The sequence below is a fragment of the Poecilia reticulata genome, chromosome 12 (genome assembly GCF_904066995.2).
Source record: "Poecilia reticulata chromosome 12, P_reticulata-male-v2, whole genome shotgun sequence".
Classification (NCBI taxonomy): domain Eukaryota; kingdom Metazoa; phylum Chordata; class Actinopteri; order Cyprinodontiformes; family Poeciliidae; genus Poecilia; species Poecilia reticulata.
The window spans coordinates 22,157,492-22,176,371 of NC_088841.1; the positions used below are offsets into that span (position 1 = coordinate 22,157,492).

The 18,880-nt window shown below is 36.8% G+C and overlaps 1 protein-coding gene across 1 annotated transcript in view; it reads left to right on the plus strand.

The window, feature by feature from the left end:
• The window catches only part of LOC103474005 (putative flavin-containing monoamine oxidase A), a 66,739-nt gene extending 59,200 nt beyond the window's left edge, over positions 1-7,539 (plus strand). Inside the window, exons 12-13 of the mRNA XM_081613514.1 lie at positions 3,920-4,245; positions 7,315-7,539. Coding sequence (XP_081469640.1) covers positions 3,920-4,229 — 310 coding nt within the window. The 3' untranslated portion in view covers positions 4,230-4,245; positions 7,315-7,539. The remainder of the gene's footprint in view (positions 1-3,919; positions 4,246-7,314) is intronic.
• Positions 7,540-18,880: the final 11,341 nt, after the last annotated feature.

The following is an 18,880-nucleotide window of genomic DNA, read 5'->3' on the forward strand; positions in this document are numbered from 1 at the left end:
TCGGGCGCTTTCTGTTAAGCACTTTAACAGGCTCTGACTGACTGGAGCCAACCTCAAAGGGAAATCAGTCGAGGCAAAACCATCATAATAAGAATTGATTTCTGCTACAAAAACATGGAAACACTTTTGATTATATACCATCGGAGCAGAAAGTTCTGTGGAGTTCGAGACAGTCTACAGCTTTATTCATTTTCACTTTATTAACTCCAAGTCATGCACAGAAAAGGGCAACTTCTCACCATTTTGCTTTATTAACAACACACACTGACATGAACGACCTCGAAGGTCCTGCAGTACTTTAATAACGACAGACTTGATTTTACTTGTGCCGTTAGTTATAGAAACAAAACTTCATTGTGAATCATAATGATGCATAAAGATGGTAATCAAAGAGGATTTGAGGAAGGACAAAGACTTCAGCATGAGTACTACTAACTAACCTGAACACAAGTGAAAGGGAAAGGAATGAATAGAGATTTTTATTAAAAAAGACATTCATCATTCAAAAGTGTTCATTGCCTTTGAAATGTAGATTTTGTGTTTTTAAAACCACACACTTCAATATATTCATTGGGATTTTATGTAATAATAGACACAAATTAGTGGACTATTGTAAATAGTCAAGGATACATGGGTGGTAAAATGTATTTTTCATAATCAAGGAACCTTTTCCTTCAGTTGCTATAAAATTCAGTATATACCAAACATAACTTAAAAGAAATTTGAGTTTGCGATTTGACATCTTGAAATTGGTCTCTGTCACTTTAAGAAGCTTCTGCTCTTTCCGAGGCTCAGTACATAATCACAGCGCGTCTCTGTTATGCTGTTTACAATCATTTTTATTAGCTTTGGGCTGAGAAGTAGTTCCTATGATGAGCTCAGGAGACATGCAGGTCCACCAGGTGTTTGCTGCTGCCGCTAGTCTGGAGGGGCTGAGTGGGAAATTCAAAAATGTGGTTTCACAAAACATTCAACTGATAATTGGTCACTCAGAAACGTTTTTCAACCACATTTCTTCTTCATAGATTATCTGTCAGTGTGATGGTCAGTTCTTAACCCAATTATACTAGTTTGACCATTTTCCTTAGATGTTTTCTCAGCTTTATGCCAATAATTTCAGCATCTTTTCCATGACCACAGGATGTCTCTCCTCATCACTATTTATGAAAGGAGAAGCTACTCATTACATCAAAGTGTTGCCAGCTGGAAGACTGTTGTTTAGACAGCATGAGTGTCTTCAGTCTGAATTTAGATGGAATGAAAAAAACAAACTTTTTTTTTTGTTTCTTTTGCTGGACTTACCTTGTCAGCAGTTTAAATGGAAAATTAGATATTCTCAACTTACTACTTCCAACCTTTGTGCACTAAACATATGTTAAAATAAGACGATGTCAGGTTTTTACTCCCAGTATCTGCTGTTGCTAGCTTGAACCGGCTTTTTAACAGTAATTTATCTAACTTCTGGAGGAGTAAATCAACATTTCAAGTTGCCAATGGTCCAGCTGAACGCAGCGGGTTCTGTCACCAACTAATTGGTTGCAAGTATGTATTATTTCAGCTATTTGGCACGACAACAATTTAAACCAGGAAAAGATGGTTCACAGATTTTACTCAAAGACAACAGAGCATGTACTCTTGCAAAAATAATATTACTTGCTGTTTCACCTTTTTTTGTGACTTGAAAAGAGTTCAGAGGAAGAACCTTTTTGCCCAGAGGGCAGAAGGAAGGAGACGGGATGTAAAGGTGAAGCATGTTGTCCCATCGGTGGCACATTAATTAAAACGAAAAGAGACAGATTTCTCTGCAGCAACAGAGCAGCAGAGGACATATGAAGTGGATAATAACTGATTTGGTGGGTTTTGCTTGTAGCATCTCCAGCTGGGCGTATACACGGAAATATTTTCCAGACTCATGCACAGTGTGTGTGTGTGTGTGTGTGTGTGTGTGTGTGTGTGTGTGTGTGTGCGTGTGTGTGTGTGTGTTACATGCTGCTGTATGTTTCATACTGCATGTGATTGCATGGTAGAGGTGGGTGGATCAATTAGAAATATCAATATCATCAATACCATGTCGGTATCAGTATTGGATTGATACTAGTGTAAGAGGAAAAATTTATGCTTTTTCCTCTTAAATTACTTCATTTTTCTACTGGAATTTCTCAAATCTGCCCTGAAAAAGGTTTTGTTTTGCTCTTCAGTAGTATTTTTTTTTTAGAATGCCTAAAAAGGTATTTTGCTTTTCTGTTGTATTTATCATTTCACTCTTATTGAATAATTTTGTAGAAGGCTATAAAGTCTGTCCCTATTCTCTTTGACAAAAAATGTCAAACCTAAATAATAAAACGTCATATTGTCGATAAGGGCCGTATCAACAACACTGACTCTATATTCACGTCATCAGATCAATACCACAATACTTTCATGTCTGTTTCATGGTTATGCTCTGACATCTTGCAAATCTATAAGACCCTGTTTCACATTTTACTTTTCTCAACGGATATTATTGGGAATTTATGCCACTAACTCAAAGTAGTGCATAATTGTGAAGCTGTTTGCAGCCTGTAGTAGTTTATTTTACACAATCCCTCCATATTTACCTCAATCCATCTTTCCATCAAAGCTGACCAAGTTGCAGCCACCACCGTGCTTCACCATAGGAGTGTCACCTTCAGGGTTTTGTACACTATTAGTTTTCCTTGACATATTTTCTGGCACAAAGTCAAAACTTTCTATTTTGGTTTGTCTAATCTGACCAGAACAATCTGCTTAATGAATTTCTTCTTCTTCTTCTTTCAACATTTGTCATTTTTTCTTTCTGAATAATGGATGTTGTGAATTTGCTTCCTGTATGTTGCCAGCAGTGTGTTCATGTCTGCAGCCCTCGGTCGACACGTAGAAGGAGCAGCAGCATATTCTGCTTTCCTGCACTGAACAAGCTCATCCTAATGAGCTGAGCATGTTGAACACAAAACAAATAAAGGGCGAAGTTGGCGACCGTATCAGGCTAGAAATGTTCTCAGTTGTTCCAGTTCTGTGTCACATTGTTGAATGTTTCTGTCTGAGCTGTGCTTCTGCAAAGTAGGTTAATTTGAGATTCAGATCTGGCCTGAGGTGTAAATGTGTGTCTGATTTTCTGGAATTGACCTGTAAAAGACAGATGGTAATTAGTCTCAGCCTTTAAAAAAAAAAAGCTGCTTTAATTTGTTCTTACCTTCTTCTCCACTGGTTTTATGAAATCTTATTCTGTTTTGTACTGATCTGCAGTTATTTGCCATGACTTGAGGTCAAGATGTGAAGTTCGCTCACCAAATGATTGTGGTTAAAAATAATGAGTAAGTGGCTTAAAACCTGGTCACATCAAGAGTTATTGTTCTTATTTTATTGAAAATGACGAATCTGCAAATAAATCCAGCTGATAGAAATGGGTAAAAAAATCATATTTAATGGTACCACAGCAAATTGAACGTATTTTTCTTTTATTGTGCTTCTAAATTGCAAATAACCCTAAAATGATGCTACAAACACATGTAGTGAAGAACAACTTTTAGTTTTATTTTTTATTTGATATCTGGAATTTGTAAATAACTCAAAAGACCCTCGACTTGTTTGCGGTTTTGTCACATTTATAAAACATTAACACTTCTAATTAGTTAAGAAACTAATACTTTCATTTCAGGTTGGATATATTGAGATGTTATTGTTTAGTGGGTGAAGTGTTTCTCAGAATGAAAAACTTTGAGAAACTGGATTATGGAATATTCTAACAAAAGCCACAAGCTTGAAAATATAATCATATTTACTAAAGTAACTATAGTTTATTGAGATCTCCCTGTAATTGTGATTCTAAATGTGCTGATTTGAGTGTAAAAGCAAAGACAAAATGCTTTGTGACGATTTAAAGAGGTTTCTGGGTTCACAGGATCCACTGGGCCGGCACAGAGACCGCCACCCAATGGTGCGGCTACATGAGCGGCGCCGTGCAGGCGGGGCAGCGGGCCGCGCTGGAGGTTCTGGCTGAAGTCAGCCATGTTGTCCTGACGGCGGAGGAGCAGGAATCTCTGATCCAGGGTCAAACTCTCCACCGAAAGCCGACCGCGCTGTCTGCGCTGCTCAAGAGGCTCAGCAGGAAGTCCGTGTTGGTACCGGCGCTGACGATAAGCGCTGCTCTGCTGCTGGTCCGGAAACGAGACGTTCTGATGAAGATCCAAACTTACGTAGGAGCTTTCTGAGCGACGAAGCGATACTGTAAGAACATCGTCAGTTAAATTTGTTTGTGTTTGTGAAGTTAAGGCTTAATGTTTCTAAAACTTCTCAATCTGAAGAACAAAATAATGAATTTATTTTGAATTAATACTTCAAATAAATAAATTAGTTAGCAAACGTCAACCATTTAATATTTGCATATTGATATATTTAATTCATTCTGGAACGTAGCTCCAAATTATTTAAATGTGGAGCATTTCTGAAACATTCGAAATAAAAAGCAGCTTCTGAGGCTAAGGTAGCTAGCCACAATGGGATTGGCTGGTCGCGTTTGCAAACCAGCCAATCCGGTGGCACCGTTCACTTTCCTTGGTGGTGATTGGCTGGAAGATCGTAAATAAGGAAAACCACAGATATTAGTTTCTTCAGTAGAACCAAGATGGTTTTTGTTGTGTGTATTGATGCATATTCAGGTGTGTTTGGGGTTTAAATGGTTAAAATATGAAGTTATCAGCATTTTAAAGGGGGTTTAAGAGGCGGCTGCAAAATATGATTTAAAAAACACACCGACTTTCTGTCACTTCTGAGTTTATTGACTTTTTATTAGTTTTATCACCTACTTGATATTTTCATTTGTTTACTCGTTTCTCACCAGTTAATTTCAGTAGTTGCTTTTATTAGACTGTTCATCTTTTCTCTAATGTTATTTTACCAGATTTGATTTGATTTTTGCTCTTCATTACCTCAGTGACTTTAAACCATCCACACACTAATTCAATAATAAGAAAATAATCAAAACGGCTATAATTAAGACAGCTTAAAAGTCTAAGAAATACCAGAGGCTTACTAGGTTTTCAGAAGCTGAATGGAAAGAGATTTAATAGATTTATTTAACTTCTTGTGCCTAACTTTAGCCTAATGTAGAAAAGGAGTAGAAGCAGATGAAATTAAAATTTTCCAGACTTCCCTGCAGAGGAATTGAAAAGGGATGGCACAGCAAATAGGCTTTTAATTTAATGTGAATATATAAACATTTTTGTAACCTTTCAAATAAAATATCCATGTTTATTAATACAAAATAAACAGTAAACGCTCATTTGAGCATAAGCATTAGCTCACATACTGCAGAACTCTAAGAATCTGTTTCCAGTCTCTGAAATCTTTCTTTAAATACAAAAAACAAGCAGTACAACTATTAGGGTAGCATTAATTTATAATATTACTCAAGTAAAAGAATAGTAAAGAATGCTGTACATTTCCCCCAAAAAAGTTACTCAAGTAAATGTAACCAGTTCTCCCTCTGAATAGACAATATTAGTATCTTATTTGGTGTCATAATGACACTTTTACTGCAAAGTTGCATGAAAAGTCCATTAAAAGTGTAAACTTTGCATTATTTGGTCAATAATTACACTTTTAATGCAAAGTTCTGTTAAAATTTGAATAGAAAGGAAATTAGAAAAATCAACTTTGCATTAAAATTGTCATTATTTACCGAATGACACTTTATGACAACACTCATAAATATTGGTGAAGACTCCTTCGTGTTTATGACTGGTGTTTGTCCCCACTTCAAATAAGGTGTTATCGTTTATACTTGCTAAGAAGTTTAACTTGATCTGTTGGCATGAACTAGTCATCATTTAGCTAACATTATCTGCACCAGCATGCAGATCTGCACAGCAACATGTCTCAGGTTTGGCGTTAGCATCTTAGCGCTCATGTTGCGTTTAAAGCTGGAAAAAAGACAGAGGGCACAGAAACAGGAAGTGCAGAAGTCGTTACTGTATCAAATTGAGACAGGAATAACGGAAAGTTTGCCTCTCTGAAGTAAAACTGCATCCGACCAATTGCTGAACCATTTGAGGCACAGACTCACTTTCCACCGGTTTCTGTTTGAAAACCAGGAACCTTCTCCAATGTTCTCCTGAAGTTGCAGCTTGAAGACACTAACAGAATCACATCATCTGCAAAAAGTTGAGAAACTGCCCATGAAAACCACAAAGAAAGACCTGGTTTAATCGAAACTGCACAGGAAAAAATCTGATTTGCTAACAATGATGCATCCAAACTGACCAGGACTTGAGAGATGTCTTCAGCCTCTCTGAGAAGGGAAACAAAAGGAGAACCATTCCAGAAACGCAATCTCCACTCTACTTAATGTAAAGTTTGTATTTAAACTCAGTTTCTTTGAAAAGAAGGTTTCAGAAATCCTCCAAAATCCTCACTTACCAGGGATAATCCCATAAACCAATCACTTCACCCTTAATTAGCTTAGAGGTGACATTGTCTTGACACTTGAGGCTTATAATTCACTTTCGTTGAGTCAACACAGACACACACTCACTGATATCCAATTACATTAAAATTCAAGGCCAATGTAGCCATTATGAATAATTAAACCTCAACTTTGTGCTAAAACTGATCGACTCTGGTTGATTCCAGAGATTTAAAATAACTTAGCGATGTCCTAATTCAGCCCTGCATCCAATAAACCAGAACAAGATGAATGATTTGTTCCTGCCTTAAAATCTGAATTACATGCTAATGAGGGGATTCAGCTTTTTGATTCTCATGAGTTTAGAGAATTGATTCATGTAAAATATACATTAAATTGGCTGTAAATCATTGTTTTTTAAGCTTTTCTGCACAATTTCCACTCGAAATAAAATAAAACGATTGCAATGTTTTCGATTCTTTCATTATTTTCGTGCAAAAATTGCAGAAATCCTTGAGATTATCTTCCTACTGCTTGGTCTGAAACCACCTCAGACTCCTCGTGTTGAAACAGGTTTGCGGAGAGGCGACGGAGCCCAACACGGCTTCACAGATTGCCATAAAAACTGCATGAGCGGCTTGGAGCGCAGCCACAGGCCCATTTGTGCGGCTTCAAAACACCAGCAGATATTTGAATGAGTGTAAGATGGATTAACTCGTCACGCAGTAATAACATCTCCGGCTAAGTGATTTAATCAATATTACTAGATTGCGCAGTCGATTGAAAGGATTTTTGTCGGCCCGTATGTCTCCTCTAGAGAGCAACTCAAAAGCTCACTAATCACCATGAATCCCGCAGCACCACGGATCATCGCTATTTGTCTGTTTTCGCAGGTTTGAGCTGAATTAAGAGCCTCTGCGAGCCACGCTGGAGGATGGGTATCATCTCAGAAGTTGTTTTTATGGTTTGAAGAAGTAAAATAATGGATACAAAATACACCCATTGCTTTTCTGACTTGACCCTGAAATAAAAATCTCACACTTTTCCCCTCGTCCCAACAGCATAATTAGAAACTTCAAGATAACAGCTGTGTGATTAAATGAGATTTTATCAATCAAGTCAAAGCAGTTTTTATCAGCATGAAGAAATGTTCAGTATTATGTAGCTTTAAGAAGTACTAATCGAGTGCAGAGACAGATACTTATTGAAATTTTAACCGTTTCTTATTGGCAGAGGCGGTCCTGACCTGTTTGGGGCCCTGGGTGAACCACCTTTATATGAAATTAGAATATTAAGCTGGCATAATGTAAATTACAGTACACTGTAATCAATATTAACGTTTACTAAATTTTAATGCTTAAGAACTTTAGCACATAAGCAAACAAACAAAATAATCTTCAAACCTTAACTTAAATAATTAACTTTAGAACAATACTTTTCCTTAATGCTTATTTCTTTGTGTGCTTTATTCTTTGAATAAAACACACAACATAGCTTCACAAACTTCTGCTAGTTTGGGGAAAACCAATCTGTCCCACGGTTCAACCTGCCTGCATGCCTTCAAGACAATACACTGGGCAAATTGACCCTCCTCCCCTGTCAGACACTGAGAAGGGCAAATTAACCCACGAGTGTGCACCAGAGATCACAGAGTGAAACAGACTCAGAGTCATAAAAACTTTCTCTAACATCCATTTAGCTACATTTTCAGGGAACATTTCTGAGTCCTTGGTTGACCTCTGACCTGATTTTGACAACTGCCACTGCTTATTTGGGTAGTTTTACATTCACAATCTTGATGTGGCCCCAAATGAAACGTTCCCCTCTCACCTGGTATTTTTCCCAAAATGCACTGCACTCCTGCTTTCAGCTACAAAGCTACAATTTTTGCAAAATGGTAAGAATTCATTGAAAGGTAAAATTACAGCTTACCTGATGAATATGAGCTTTTCCTGAAAACCTGAAGGCCAATTTCAGCTTTCGTCGTGTGCAAAGTAGCAATGAAGCAGCTTTTAGACGTATTCACCCAAAGATTAAGATTAGAAAAATGCTTCTAAATGGCTACGTGGCATCTATATCCCATGTTTTATTTATTTCACAGTTAAAAGGAGAATAATAAGGATTTTACAGCCACAGCCGATGGGCCTGAAAACACACAAAAAGAATTTATTCATATCAAATCCTAGAGGAAGATGGTTTTGTTGATAAAGTTGATGCTCCCTTTTTTTAGGATAAAATGCACTAATGAATTTTTCATACACTTTCAAAGGCTTTATAGAAAAGAAGAGCGTTTAGCATTTTATGCAGCCACATTTAGCTCCAGCAGGCAGCCTCCATGTGACTCCTTCAGATGGATAGATAGATAGAAGGAGCGTCTTCTGTAAGTCAGGTTGCTGTAATTACTGTGGCCTCTGTAAACAACAGTCAAAGCGCTTGTGTTAGTGTTTGCCCTCCGGCTCCAGCGCCGACTTTAAAAATTCATCCTCTGCAGTGGAGGGTAATCAGTGTTTGTGACCATAAACAACTCTTTTAACAGATTACACATGCAGCCCATTTCGTAAAAGCTGCAGATTCTTCTTTTGTGCCATGTTTTTTTTTTTACTTTCATCTAGACATAACAGTCTTCTAAAACGAGTCTCTCTTCTGCAGTCCTTGCAAAACTGGATGAAGTATTGTTTTTAATTTGTGTCAGAGTAATGCCAGCGAAGCAAGGCTGCAGCTCCAGCCGTTTGTTTTAGATTGCATTTCGCTTTGTTTTCATGTTTCATTGTTATGCGTACATCTAAACTGGTAATTATTTACACAAATTAACAAATCAAAAAAAATATAAAAAATAATCTGAAAAGTGAAATGAAATAATACATAAACATTTTGTTAATAAAAGGTAGTTAGGGTTTTATTAAAAATGTGTCAAGATAAAATCATGATTTTTAGAACTAAAATCATTCTTAATAACTGAAGAAAATAAGAAAATCCACATTAGTTCTGTTTCTATTTTTCATTTAATCCACCTGTCGTCTCATGGTGATGCTCAGGAGGAGCGCTGCAGATGTCACAGTCGGACAGCAGCGAAGTGAGGTTGTCCCGTCAGACCGTCAGTTCCCGAAACCACACACCAAAAGAAATGTCATAAAAACTCAGGTGGGATCAGTGTGTGACTGCACACAGAGTAAAAAGGGTTAAAAAACTGAAAGAACAGTATTATTTATTCTTTTTGAGAGCACTTTATTGCTTATTTTGAATCCACAGCAGGCGGCTAATATGACAAATATGTGATTTTTTTCTTGACGCAAGAGAAAAATCTTCTGTAGTTAAAATAATATTTTTTTAATAATATAATTTTTTTTTCCTCAACAAAATCAGGTAAAGTATGACCTTATATATGAATGCATTTAGCTAAGTACAGCTGGAGTTTGCCACCTACACGGCTTAATTTACACTTCTTACAGTATTTCTCTGCAGCTTTACATTCTTCCAGCTAAAAAGCTCTGTTGTGGCTTCATGCTGTCTTTTTTAGCATTAAACAGTCTCCACCACCCACTGCCCAGCGAACAGCAGTCTGATTTCATTGCTTTTTGGTCAACAGAGTCAAGGCTGAGTCATAAAAAGCGCTGTCATCTCCAACACCATTTTTAACAAATCCCATTTCAACCTGGGGGTCAAACTCAGAACAGCCAATGAGCAACAAGGTGCACAAAGCTGTTCAGCTGCCGGGCGTTCAGATGAATTCAGAGAGAAGCCCATCTCTGGTATAAACAACACACGTCGCCTGAGCAGCCGCGGCTCCGTGGAGCAACACTAATACCTTCGCCATCTGGTACCAAGGACGGCGACTCGTAGACAAAACATGGGAGTAAACAAGCCCAGTGCGTGTTGGCGATTTAAAAGTGAATCCGTGCTCGAGCGAGAGCGAAATAATGGAGTTGGATGAAAACAAGCTTCACTCACCCTGAAAATAGCTGAAGGCGCATGAAGTCTGAGCTTAGCTGTGTGAAGATAGCATCTTTCCCCTCATTAGCACAGTTACTGTAAGTTCTCTGCTTCATAAGAGACAAATATTCTATAGAAAGATGGAGCCAGAGTGACCAGAAAAGCTCCAGTTGTCATTTTCAGTCCTTGTTTCATTAAAGCTGCAGTAAGTAACTCTTACAAAAGTTTATTTTTTACATATTTGTTAAAACTGTCACTTTGTCAGGACTGACAAATGGACTCAAATAGAATATGAAAAAAGTTAAGTTCCTCTGCTTTCTGCCATATGTGGTAAATCCAAAATATTGTTACCAAGTTGGTAATATCAATACTTTAATTTCAGATCAATCTCAACTATACAGTAAAAGGACTTTGCTTTGATTTGCATTTGATTTTTGCATTTATTTTGGAACCACTGCACACATTTGTTCATGGAGACATTTTACAAAAGTATTTTTTTCTACACCTTTAAACTTTATTAAAATTTTGTCCTGGGTTTTAACAAAGTAAGTCGAAGTAAAAACCATTAAAAAACGGCTCAAAGTTAGAAGTTTGTTGATGTGTGGATGGACAAATGGGTCCAAATTTCTCAGAACTACAACACAACTGCTGCTTTAAAAAAAAAATAACAGCAAGGCTGAGTGACGTAGTTGACAACTTTAACATCTAGATGTGATGTTATAGAAATAAAATGACCCACACACCAACTGATGTCTCAAGTGTTTAAATTAGCTAATCAATCGCCGTTGTGTTAGCTTAGCTAATAGCAGCGGTAGCTAACCCACCACACGGATCGCTTAAAAAAATAAGCATCAAACCTAAGAGGATAAAACTGTAACAGACTGAATGTTCTGTCCTGTGTGTGGAAAATGTTTGAGTGTTTTTGGTGTTGAAACCTGATGCATAAAGTGGCGTTGTCATCAGTTGCCATGGCAACGGCCTGCATGTAATGTAGCCGACACAGAGTGAGAACAACAGCGGTTTAGAGTTGTTCTTTAATGGTTTTTCTGCTGTATTTTCCCCTTTTCCTGTGGCAGGTGGCGCTAAATCAATGATACCTTCATCTGCAGGTTTCATTTAGTTAACAGCGCGGCTACGAATAGCATGTAAAAGAATCGTCTTTTTGGCCTCCAGCGTCATCTAACTATGTTATTATAACCAATAACATGCAGGGAGTCCATAGGTTGAAAACGTGATATTCTTCTTTAAAAGCTGTATTTTTGCTTTTACCTTTACTTTGTCTCTTTTCTTCTCCCATTACCTTGGTGTGAATCTCAGCTTGTCTGTCACTTTTCTTCTGGTGTTTCTGAATTTCCTCCTTAAGGGACAATAAAGATTATTTCTAGCTTAAAAGATGCTGGAATATGACCTTCAACATCAGGCGTTTTATTAATTAAAGCTTCATCTTACCTCATATTTTTTATGACTATATGTCTTAAAATTGTTAAATGTTGAAGGAAAATGTGAAGATGTCTGCGAGATGAAATTATTCGAGCATGTTTTAATTGACAGGCTGGATGTAACTGTAGTCAAAACAATTCACAGACAATCTATTATTTTTGGAAGCCTGAGGTTTCAGTCCTTTCGTCTCTTGTCTTTAGTTTTAACATCAGAATTGTAATAAAATGTGAATTTTGTCTGGTTCTGATAATCACATTTTTTCTATTACTTTTGTGCTTCAAAATGTTTTGTTATAAAGGTCAGATATGAACACAAAACATCACAACCGATGAATAAAATGTTTGGTTTTGGTCTAGTCCAATTCTCTTGTGTCAAAGTAAAGGTTACAGCTTGAGTTCAAATGAAGTTAAATAGAGTTTAAAACATGTTTTATTTGTTCTTGGAAAGACTTTCAAAGATTCTGGGAATGTGGTTTTCTAGAATCTTTGCAGAGCACCTATTAAAAAAAATATGTTCAACATCAATATGAAGATTGAAAATATTCATCAAAAATAACATTGATACTAAAATTCTCTAAAACAAATTAAGACATTTCCAAGCTCTTTATATTTGCATAACAGTTTTAACAGATGAATGTTGAACCAGAGCTGAGTTGTGGAAGATGTATAATATTTGACATATTTAGTTCTGAACAGAAATTAATGTTATTTTTTAACTCTTTCTGAAAACAAATGGTTCCAGAGGTTCCTGTGAGGTCAACCAGCCGTGAAGCTGCTCTGATCGTTTAAATTAGAAGAATTTTAAAATAACACCGACTTCAGCAGGATTAATTATTCCTTTTTTTCTTTCTGTTTCTAATTTTGCCGACACATCAAAGCCGTTCGCACTTTATGAAACTAAGTAGGCAAAACAAGGCAAATTAATCCATTCAAAATCTTTTCTTTGGAGAAAAATAAAAGCAAGTGTTTGGATTTTAACCTTTTTTTGTTATAAAAGACAACTAAATGTCCAGAGATGCTATAAAATCCGTATTTTTGTCAACTTTAAATTCCTTTTTTTCAGTCATATTTGCATTTGTCTCACTACATTTTACACAAATCAACAACTTAACAGAAACAAAGTTTTCTCACATGATGTTGAGCTTTTATTCAGTTTTATTTCCTCTTGTAAACAGTTAATTCATGCATTATTGACTTTCTTTATGCTCCTTTTCATTGAATTGATGAACTGGTTTTAAAAAATTATGTTTGTATTTTCTTGTAAATGTGATTGAGTTGAACCAAAGCTGCAGTTTCTCATCAGCCTGGCACAGTCAAAGTTTTCATTTAGGCTAAATTTGAATAATTTAAACTGATTTCTTTGTTGCTGTGGATCATTTCTGATGCGGTTCTGGTTTGAATAGTGCAGGTATTTTGGAATCAAGGGTGTGAAATTCACCACATTGCATCAGGATGATTAGTTATTTTTTTAAATTAACCATATCGTCTAATTTTTCCTTCTCTGTTTTTTCCGTATCAAACAAACATTCTGACTGGAAACATTTTATGTTCAGTTAAATAAAATATTACCAATGCCAAAAAACAAAACTTTTAAACCTAATTGTGGACTGCAGAGACTTTAACTGCCTTGGATACATAGATGATCCACGTTTTAATGACAAACCATCTCTCTGAAGTTCAATAAGTGAAGTTCCTTCCTTTTGCAAACCTAAAACAGAAAATGACATTTGTCTCATTGACTTTTTTATTATTTATGATCATCCTTTCAGTAAACCTGAGTGAGAAGAACATATATTTTTCAGTGGATCATCATCTCTACCTCAACACAATGTTGAATATGAAAGGGTGAATTAAAGTTCACACTTCCATTTCTGTAATTTAGAAAAAAGCATCTTGTGTAATTAACATAATTAAAATAGAGCATTTATGCATTAACAGTTCAGTTTCATTCAAATCACAAAGCATCATTTATTTACAGAGACTTTATAATTATTTTTGTTTGTTGTTTCTGACGTTTTCTTTATTTTGGACATTTAAAATGTCTTCTAGTTTAGAATTTATCTTGTTCAAATACACCATTACCATTATATTACTTGAAAATGGTCTCAAAATAATATTATTGTTCATCACAACAACATCTGGGACAATTTATCATCCAGCAAAATGTGTTACTGTGATTGTAGCAACAGACGTATTTTATTTGGACTTTGTGACATTCAGACCAACAAAAAGTAATAAATAATGGAGAGGAGAAAATAATTATGCATGCATTTCATTTTTCTTTCCAAATAAAAATAAGAAAAAGAAGTGGAAGAAGAGGGTCGACCGCAACGATTTGGTCCTAAGCTTTCAGATTTTTATGTCCAATAAATGTTGCAAAACATGCATCATTTTTCATCCAATTCAAAATTAATTCTGCTTTGTGTTGGTCTATCATGAAATTAAAATAAAAGGCAAATACTATCACACAGGATTCAACTGTTGCGTAAAACTCAGGAGGCAGGAATCGCTATAAAAGTCGTGACCTGAATCTCGATCAGAAATGTATCAAACCCATCCGGTGAATTTAACGTGACCTTATTACCAACGAGGTTAAAACGTGGAGCAGGTCGAAAAAGATTTAGAAGTTGGATAACATCAAGTGTATTTTATCATGTTAGAAAAAAAAAGAAACATTTATCCTCATCATTCTTTGTACATTTTCTCTCTGCTTTTCAAGCCCAACATTTCAGCGGCAACTCAAAACTCTTAATTCCACTATCAAGTTGCATAATCCGCTAACAGTCGGGCTGCTTTGCTCCGTAAAGCTCCGTGGAGGAGAAAAATCTGAGAACTCCTCAGAAAGTTGTTGCATAAGTATTTGGACTCACACTGGCTTATTTCACATCCCTCCTCTGTCAAATGAGGGTTTTCCCAAGAAAGAGGTTTAGCATCTGCAAAGATCATGAGATTTGCTGCAAGATGGTAAGAGAGAGAAAGCAGCTTGTAGCAGAAGGTGTCTGACGAGTGTGGTGTGAAAATGCTTTGTCAAATCATCTTTATCAGTCATGATGACTAAAACCAGACCTAACCAGACGATTGTTGGCAATTTGAACTTGATGTTTTGTGATTTATATTTGTTTATTCTCCACAACCCCTCAGGTGTTTGATTGGATGAAACGGAGAGTTTCCTCGCAGTAAGCAAATACTGCCTTTAAATGTCAATTTCAATTTTAAAAGAAATACACATTTAAAGAGCCTCAGTGGAAACATGTTTATTATTCTTAACTCTTTAGTGCAAAAACACTGAATGAAGATGGATTTATTCATAGCATTTGTATGAGTTTGAGATGGAAACTACAGCTTTTTATTAGCCAACACTATCAAAACCTGCCAGATTACTTCATTACCCTGTGGAAATAACTCAAATAGTTCAAATAGTTTGGATACATTTTTCTTCCTTTTCTTCTTATGGAAAGTTTCTGTTTCATCTAAGAGGGGATGGACAGAGAAGTAAAGCTCATGTTTGACAAGTTTTGCTTTTGCATTTTGCGAGTAGGTTTGTGATGCATTTATGTCCGAAAGAAGCTTCACAAATGAGTGAAAACATGGAAAAACCTTACAAAAACCTCATAGCAGAAAACTCAGTGGCCATCGTAAGAAAGACTTTCAATATTTAATAATGCCGCAGAAACCGATGGGTACATTATTGCGACGCAACGCAAGAGAAAACAAATTCCTCCATGTACTGAACCGCCTCGTCTTTCCATCTTAGGATGATAATCTCATCTCAGCTCATATTTCCACTTCCAGTAATGAACCACACAATCTAGAATTTGGTCAACCGTATGTTAGGGCTGGTCAGTAAATCAATACCAATATCAATTATATATTTGATAGAATACTCAATAATTTCAATGAACTCCAATCCAGAACCGCACGGGAAAGGCTTTAGGTCATGAAGGCTAAGCAAAGTTAGTTAGTTGCATCGACCAACTCAGTCGCTCTGTGGTTGTCTAGCAACAATCAGGCTGTTGCTAGGTAACATGTCTGCCAGATTAATAAGCAGAAGTCCTTGAGGGATTCATCCATCCATCCATTTTCTTGACACCCTGGTCCCTTATGGGGTCAGGAGGGTTGCTGGTGCCTCTCCAGCTAACGTTCCGGGCGAGAGGCGGGGTCACTCTGGACAGGTCGCCAGTCTGTCACAGTCCTTGAAGGATTTTACTCCATTTTTAACTTTTACCAGCGTCTCTAACTGAAAGTGCAGAAAATGTTTTGCAGATTTTTCATTTATGTCATTTTCATTTATGTCATCAATTAAGACAGATTTTTTAATGGTGATTTCTTATCTTTAATGATATGAAATCATTAGAGAGGTGGACTTTTGACTGCAAATTCTCTTCTATAATTGCAAGTATCCACATATGATTAAGATCCATATCTTCTTTTGACATTTAAATTGGCTTTGGTCATTAATGCACACTTATACTTACTTTTAATTAAAACGGATTGTGTCATTTAGTTAAATGGCTCTCGATCAGGCCTGTGTTGCATCTGATTATAGACGATGTTTTCCCGTACACTTCAGCGCACCTTTCGCTCCTTCACCTCGCACACATAACAAGGTAAATGTAGTGAGTTTTACTCTTCACGTATCGTCGCCTCGGAGTGAGGAGTTGAAGATGAGCGTATATTGCTTTGGAGTTTCTGTGCTGATTAATTTTTTTGCAAAGCGATAAAAGCTGGTAGCTCTTGAATAGCTACAAAATAAAGCTGTATTTCTCTCAGCCCACTGGCTTCAATGTTGACACCTTGAGATGCTATGATACCTAAATTATGAGCATCATGGCATGGAGTGCATCCCAGTTTTCCATGTCTGGAATATAACCATTCATTTTATATTTTAAACTGGTTCTATTGATCCTGTGTCCAGATAGAGAGATAATCAGTAGCCTAGCATCATGACATGTTTGTTCTGAAGATCCTGCAGCTTCCACTTCATCTTCCTAACATGGCGCCTCCTCACCCTGACTCTCATACTGACAGGAGGAACCACAGAGCTCTGTTAGGTTAAAACTCATCTTCTGCTGGGATATTTTTCTTCCAACAGGTTCCAGAGGAATCACCTCAAACCAGATGTTGGACTGGATTTTATTTCAATGTCATTTGTGAATGTTAGAGCCTCATTTTTAACAGTGGAGCTATAAAGGTTGAAAAAGGCTATTATTTTGGAGAAAGTCTCATCAACATCAATATTTCCATTAAATAAGAGGCAAAAAAAAATTATTTGATGGACGAAAAGCCTCTCCGACTCAAAGCAACATGTCAGAGAGCACTAAACATTTTTTTATGAAATATTAGACAATTTAATTTCACATAATCATCACAGTAGATAGAAGCCATTTGTTTGCTACTTAATGAAATATATTTGTCCTATTTGATGTTTGTTGTGATTGACATATACTCATAGACGATCGAGGTAATTAGTCCAAGTTTGTCTTTTATTGAACGTTCAGAAACTGCAGCGGCTGTGATGAGCCGAGTCAAAGGTAAACGAAGGTAAAATAATCTGAACAGTTGATCAACTCAAAATCACTCCTACCTTTTTCTTCTCTCTTTTGTCATTTAAGCACACCAGTTGCCGTGGGAACCGCCTGCACCCAGCAAACCGAGCGAAGATCACGTTAAAAACATAACATTCAGTCCGTTACGATATTAGGTTTTCAGGCTTTATATTTCTTTTTGTGATCATTAATAAACCTCCCCTGGTTGATTAGTTAATTTTAAACTCCTGCTCTGCTGGTTATTTTGGTAATAGAACTGAACAGAATTGCGCAACACCTTGTTGAAACAACAATTACTGAGATTATTATTTGTGTTGGGTCATTAATTTGAACACGTTTTGTTGTTCTTTAATAATGTTACAAACGTTTTAAGCCAGTCAGAGGAGGACGAGCTGATATCAGCCTCCTGACGGCGTTCAGTTTGTCACCTGATGCCGAGATCGACTCAAAACCTTCCGCGATCGACGTGGCAGCATATCGACAGGAGGAGAACAACGAGAAAGACGCCAACCTAAAACGAACAAATGAGAACCTGCAGCTCATCAACAAACTGAGAGCTGAGAAGAAGGAGCAGTTCCAGAAAATGTCTAGAGAAATAGCAATAATAAAAAAAGACGGAGAAGCTGCTGCTAGATGCTCTTGATCGGGTTCACCTTTCAAACAACGAGCTAAAAGGTAAACATAACACAGACGTTATGGAATTACAGCAGCAGCTCGAAGAATACAAGCTGAAGACAAAGAAGGAGGAAACGGCGCTTTTAAACAGATAAACCAGAAACTTATCCTGGAGTTGGAGCGCAGGTTTTCTACTGCACTGCATCAGAGAGCAGAAAACCTCGAGCTCCAGCTAATTCAGAAGAGAGAAGTTCACCTGCAGAAATGGGAGGAGATGAATTGTGTGAACGAGTTGGAAAGAACAAAACAAGATCAACTCGGGCAAGACACACTGAGAGCTGAGAAAGAAGATTTCCAAGGGCAGGAGGAAGGAAACTGGCAGAGCCCAGTCAGCCTGGTCAAAGCTGAAAGCCAAGAGGGATCGTCAGAGGAGGACCTATCAGGAGAGACGATGGCAGGTTGTTCCTCGGATCCGGAATCTGCAGAACAGAATGAGATCACTGCAGAAACCATCCTGGAGGATTTAGTCGATCCAGGCATTGAAACCATCCAGGATGGTAAAAAGAAAAAAACCAAAAATTCAATTTGGAAAAGAATCCAAAATGCTTTCTGGTTGAAGGAAAAAAAAAGAAAGCAAAAGAGTGAAGAGAGTCAAGAACAGGAGTAGGAATGATTTTTTGGAATGATTATTTAGAATAACGGATTCAAGATAGTATAACAAACTTAACAAAAAAGTGCAATTTAACATGAAAAACTGTAGAAAAGGGAAAAAAGAAGAACAATCCATGAAAGTCAGAAAACAGAGAACTTAATCAGAAATCATTTGTATTTCAGGAAGAAATCGATTCTCAGATGAATACTTTGTAATAAACATAAAGCTTTTGTGTTGTTGAGGCAAGGAAATTCCTAATTCGCTTATTTTTTTTAAC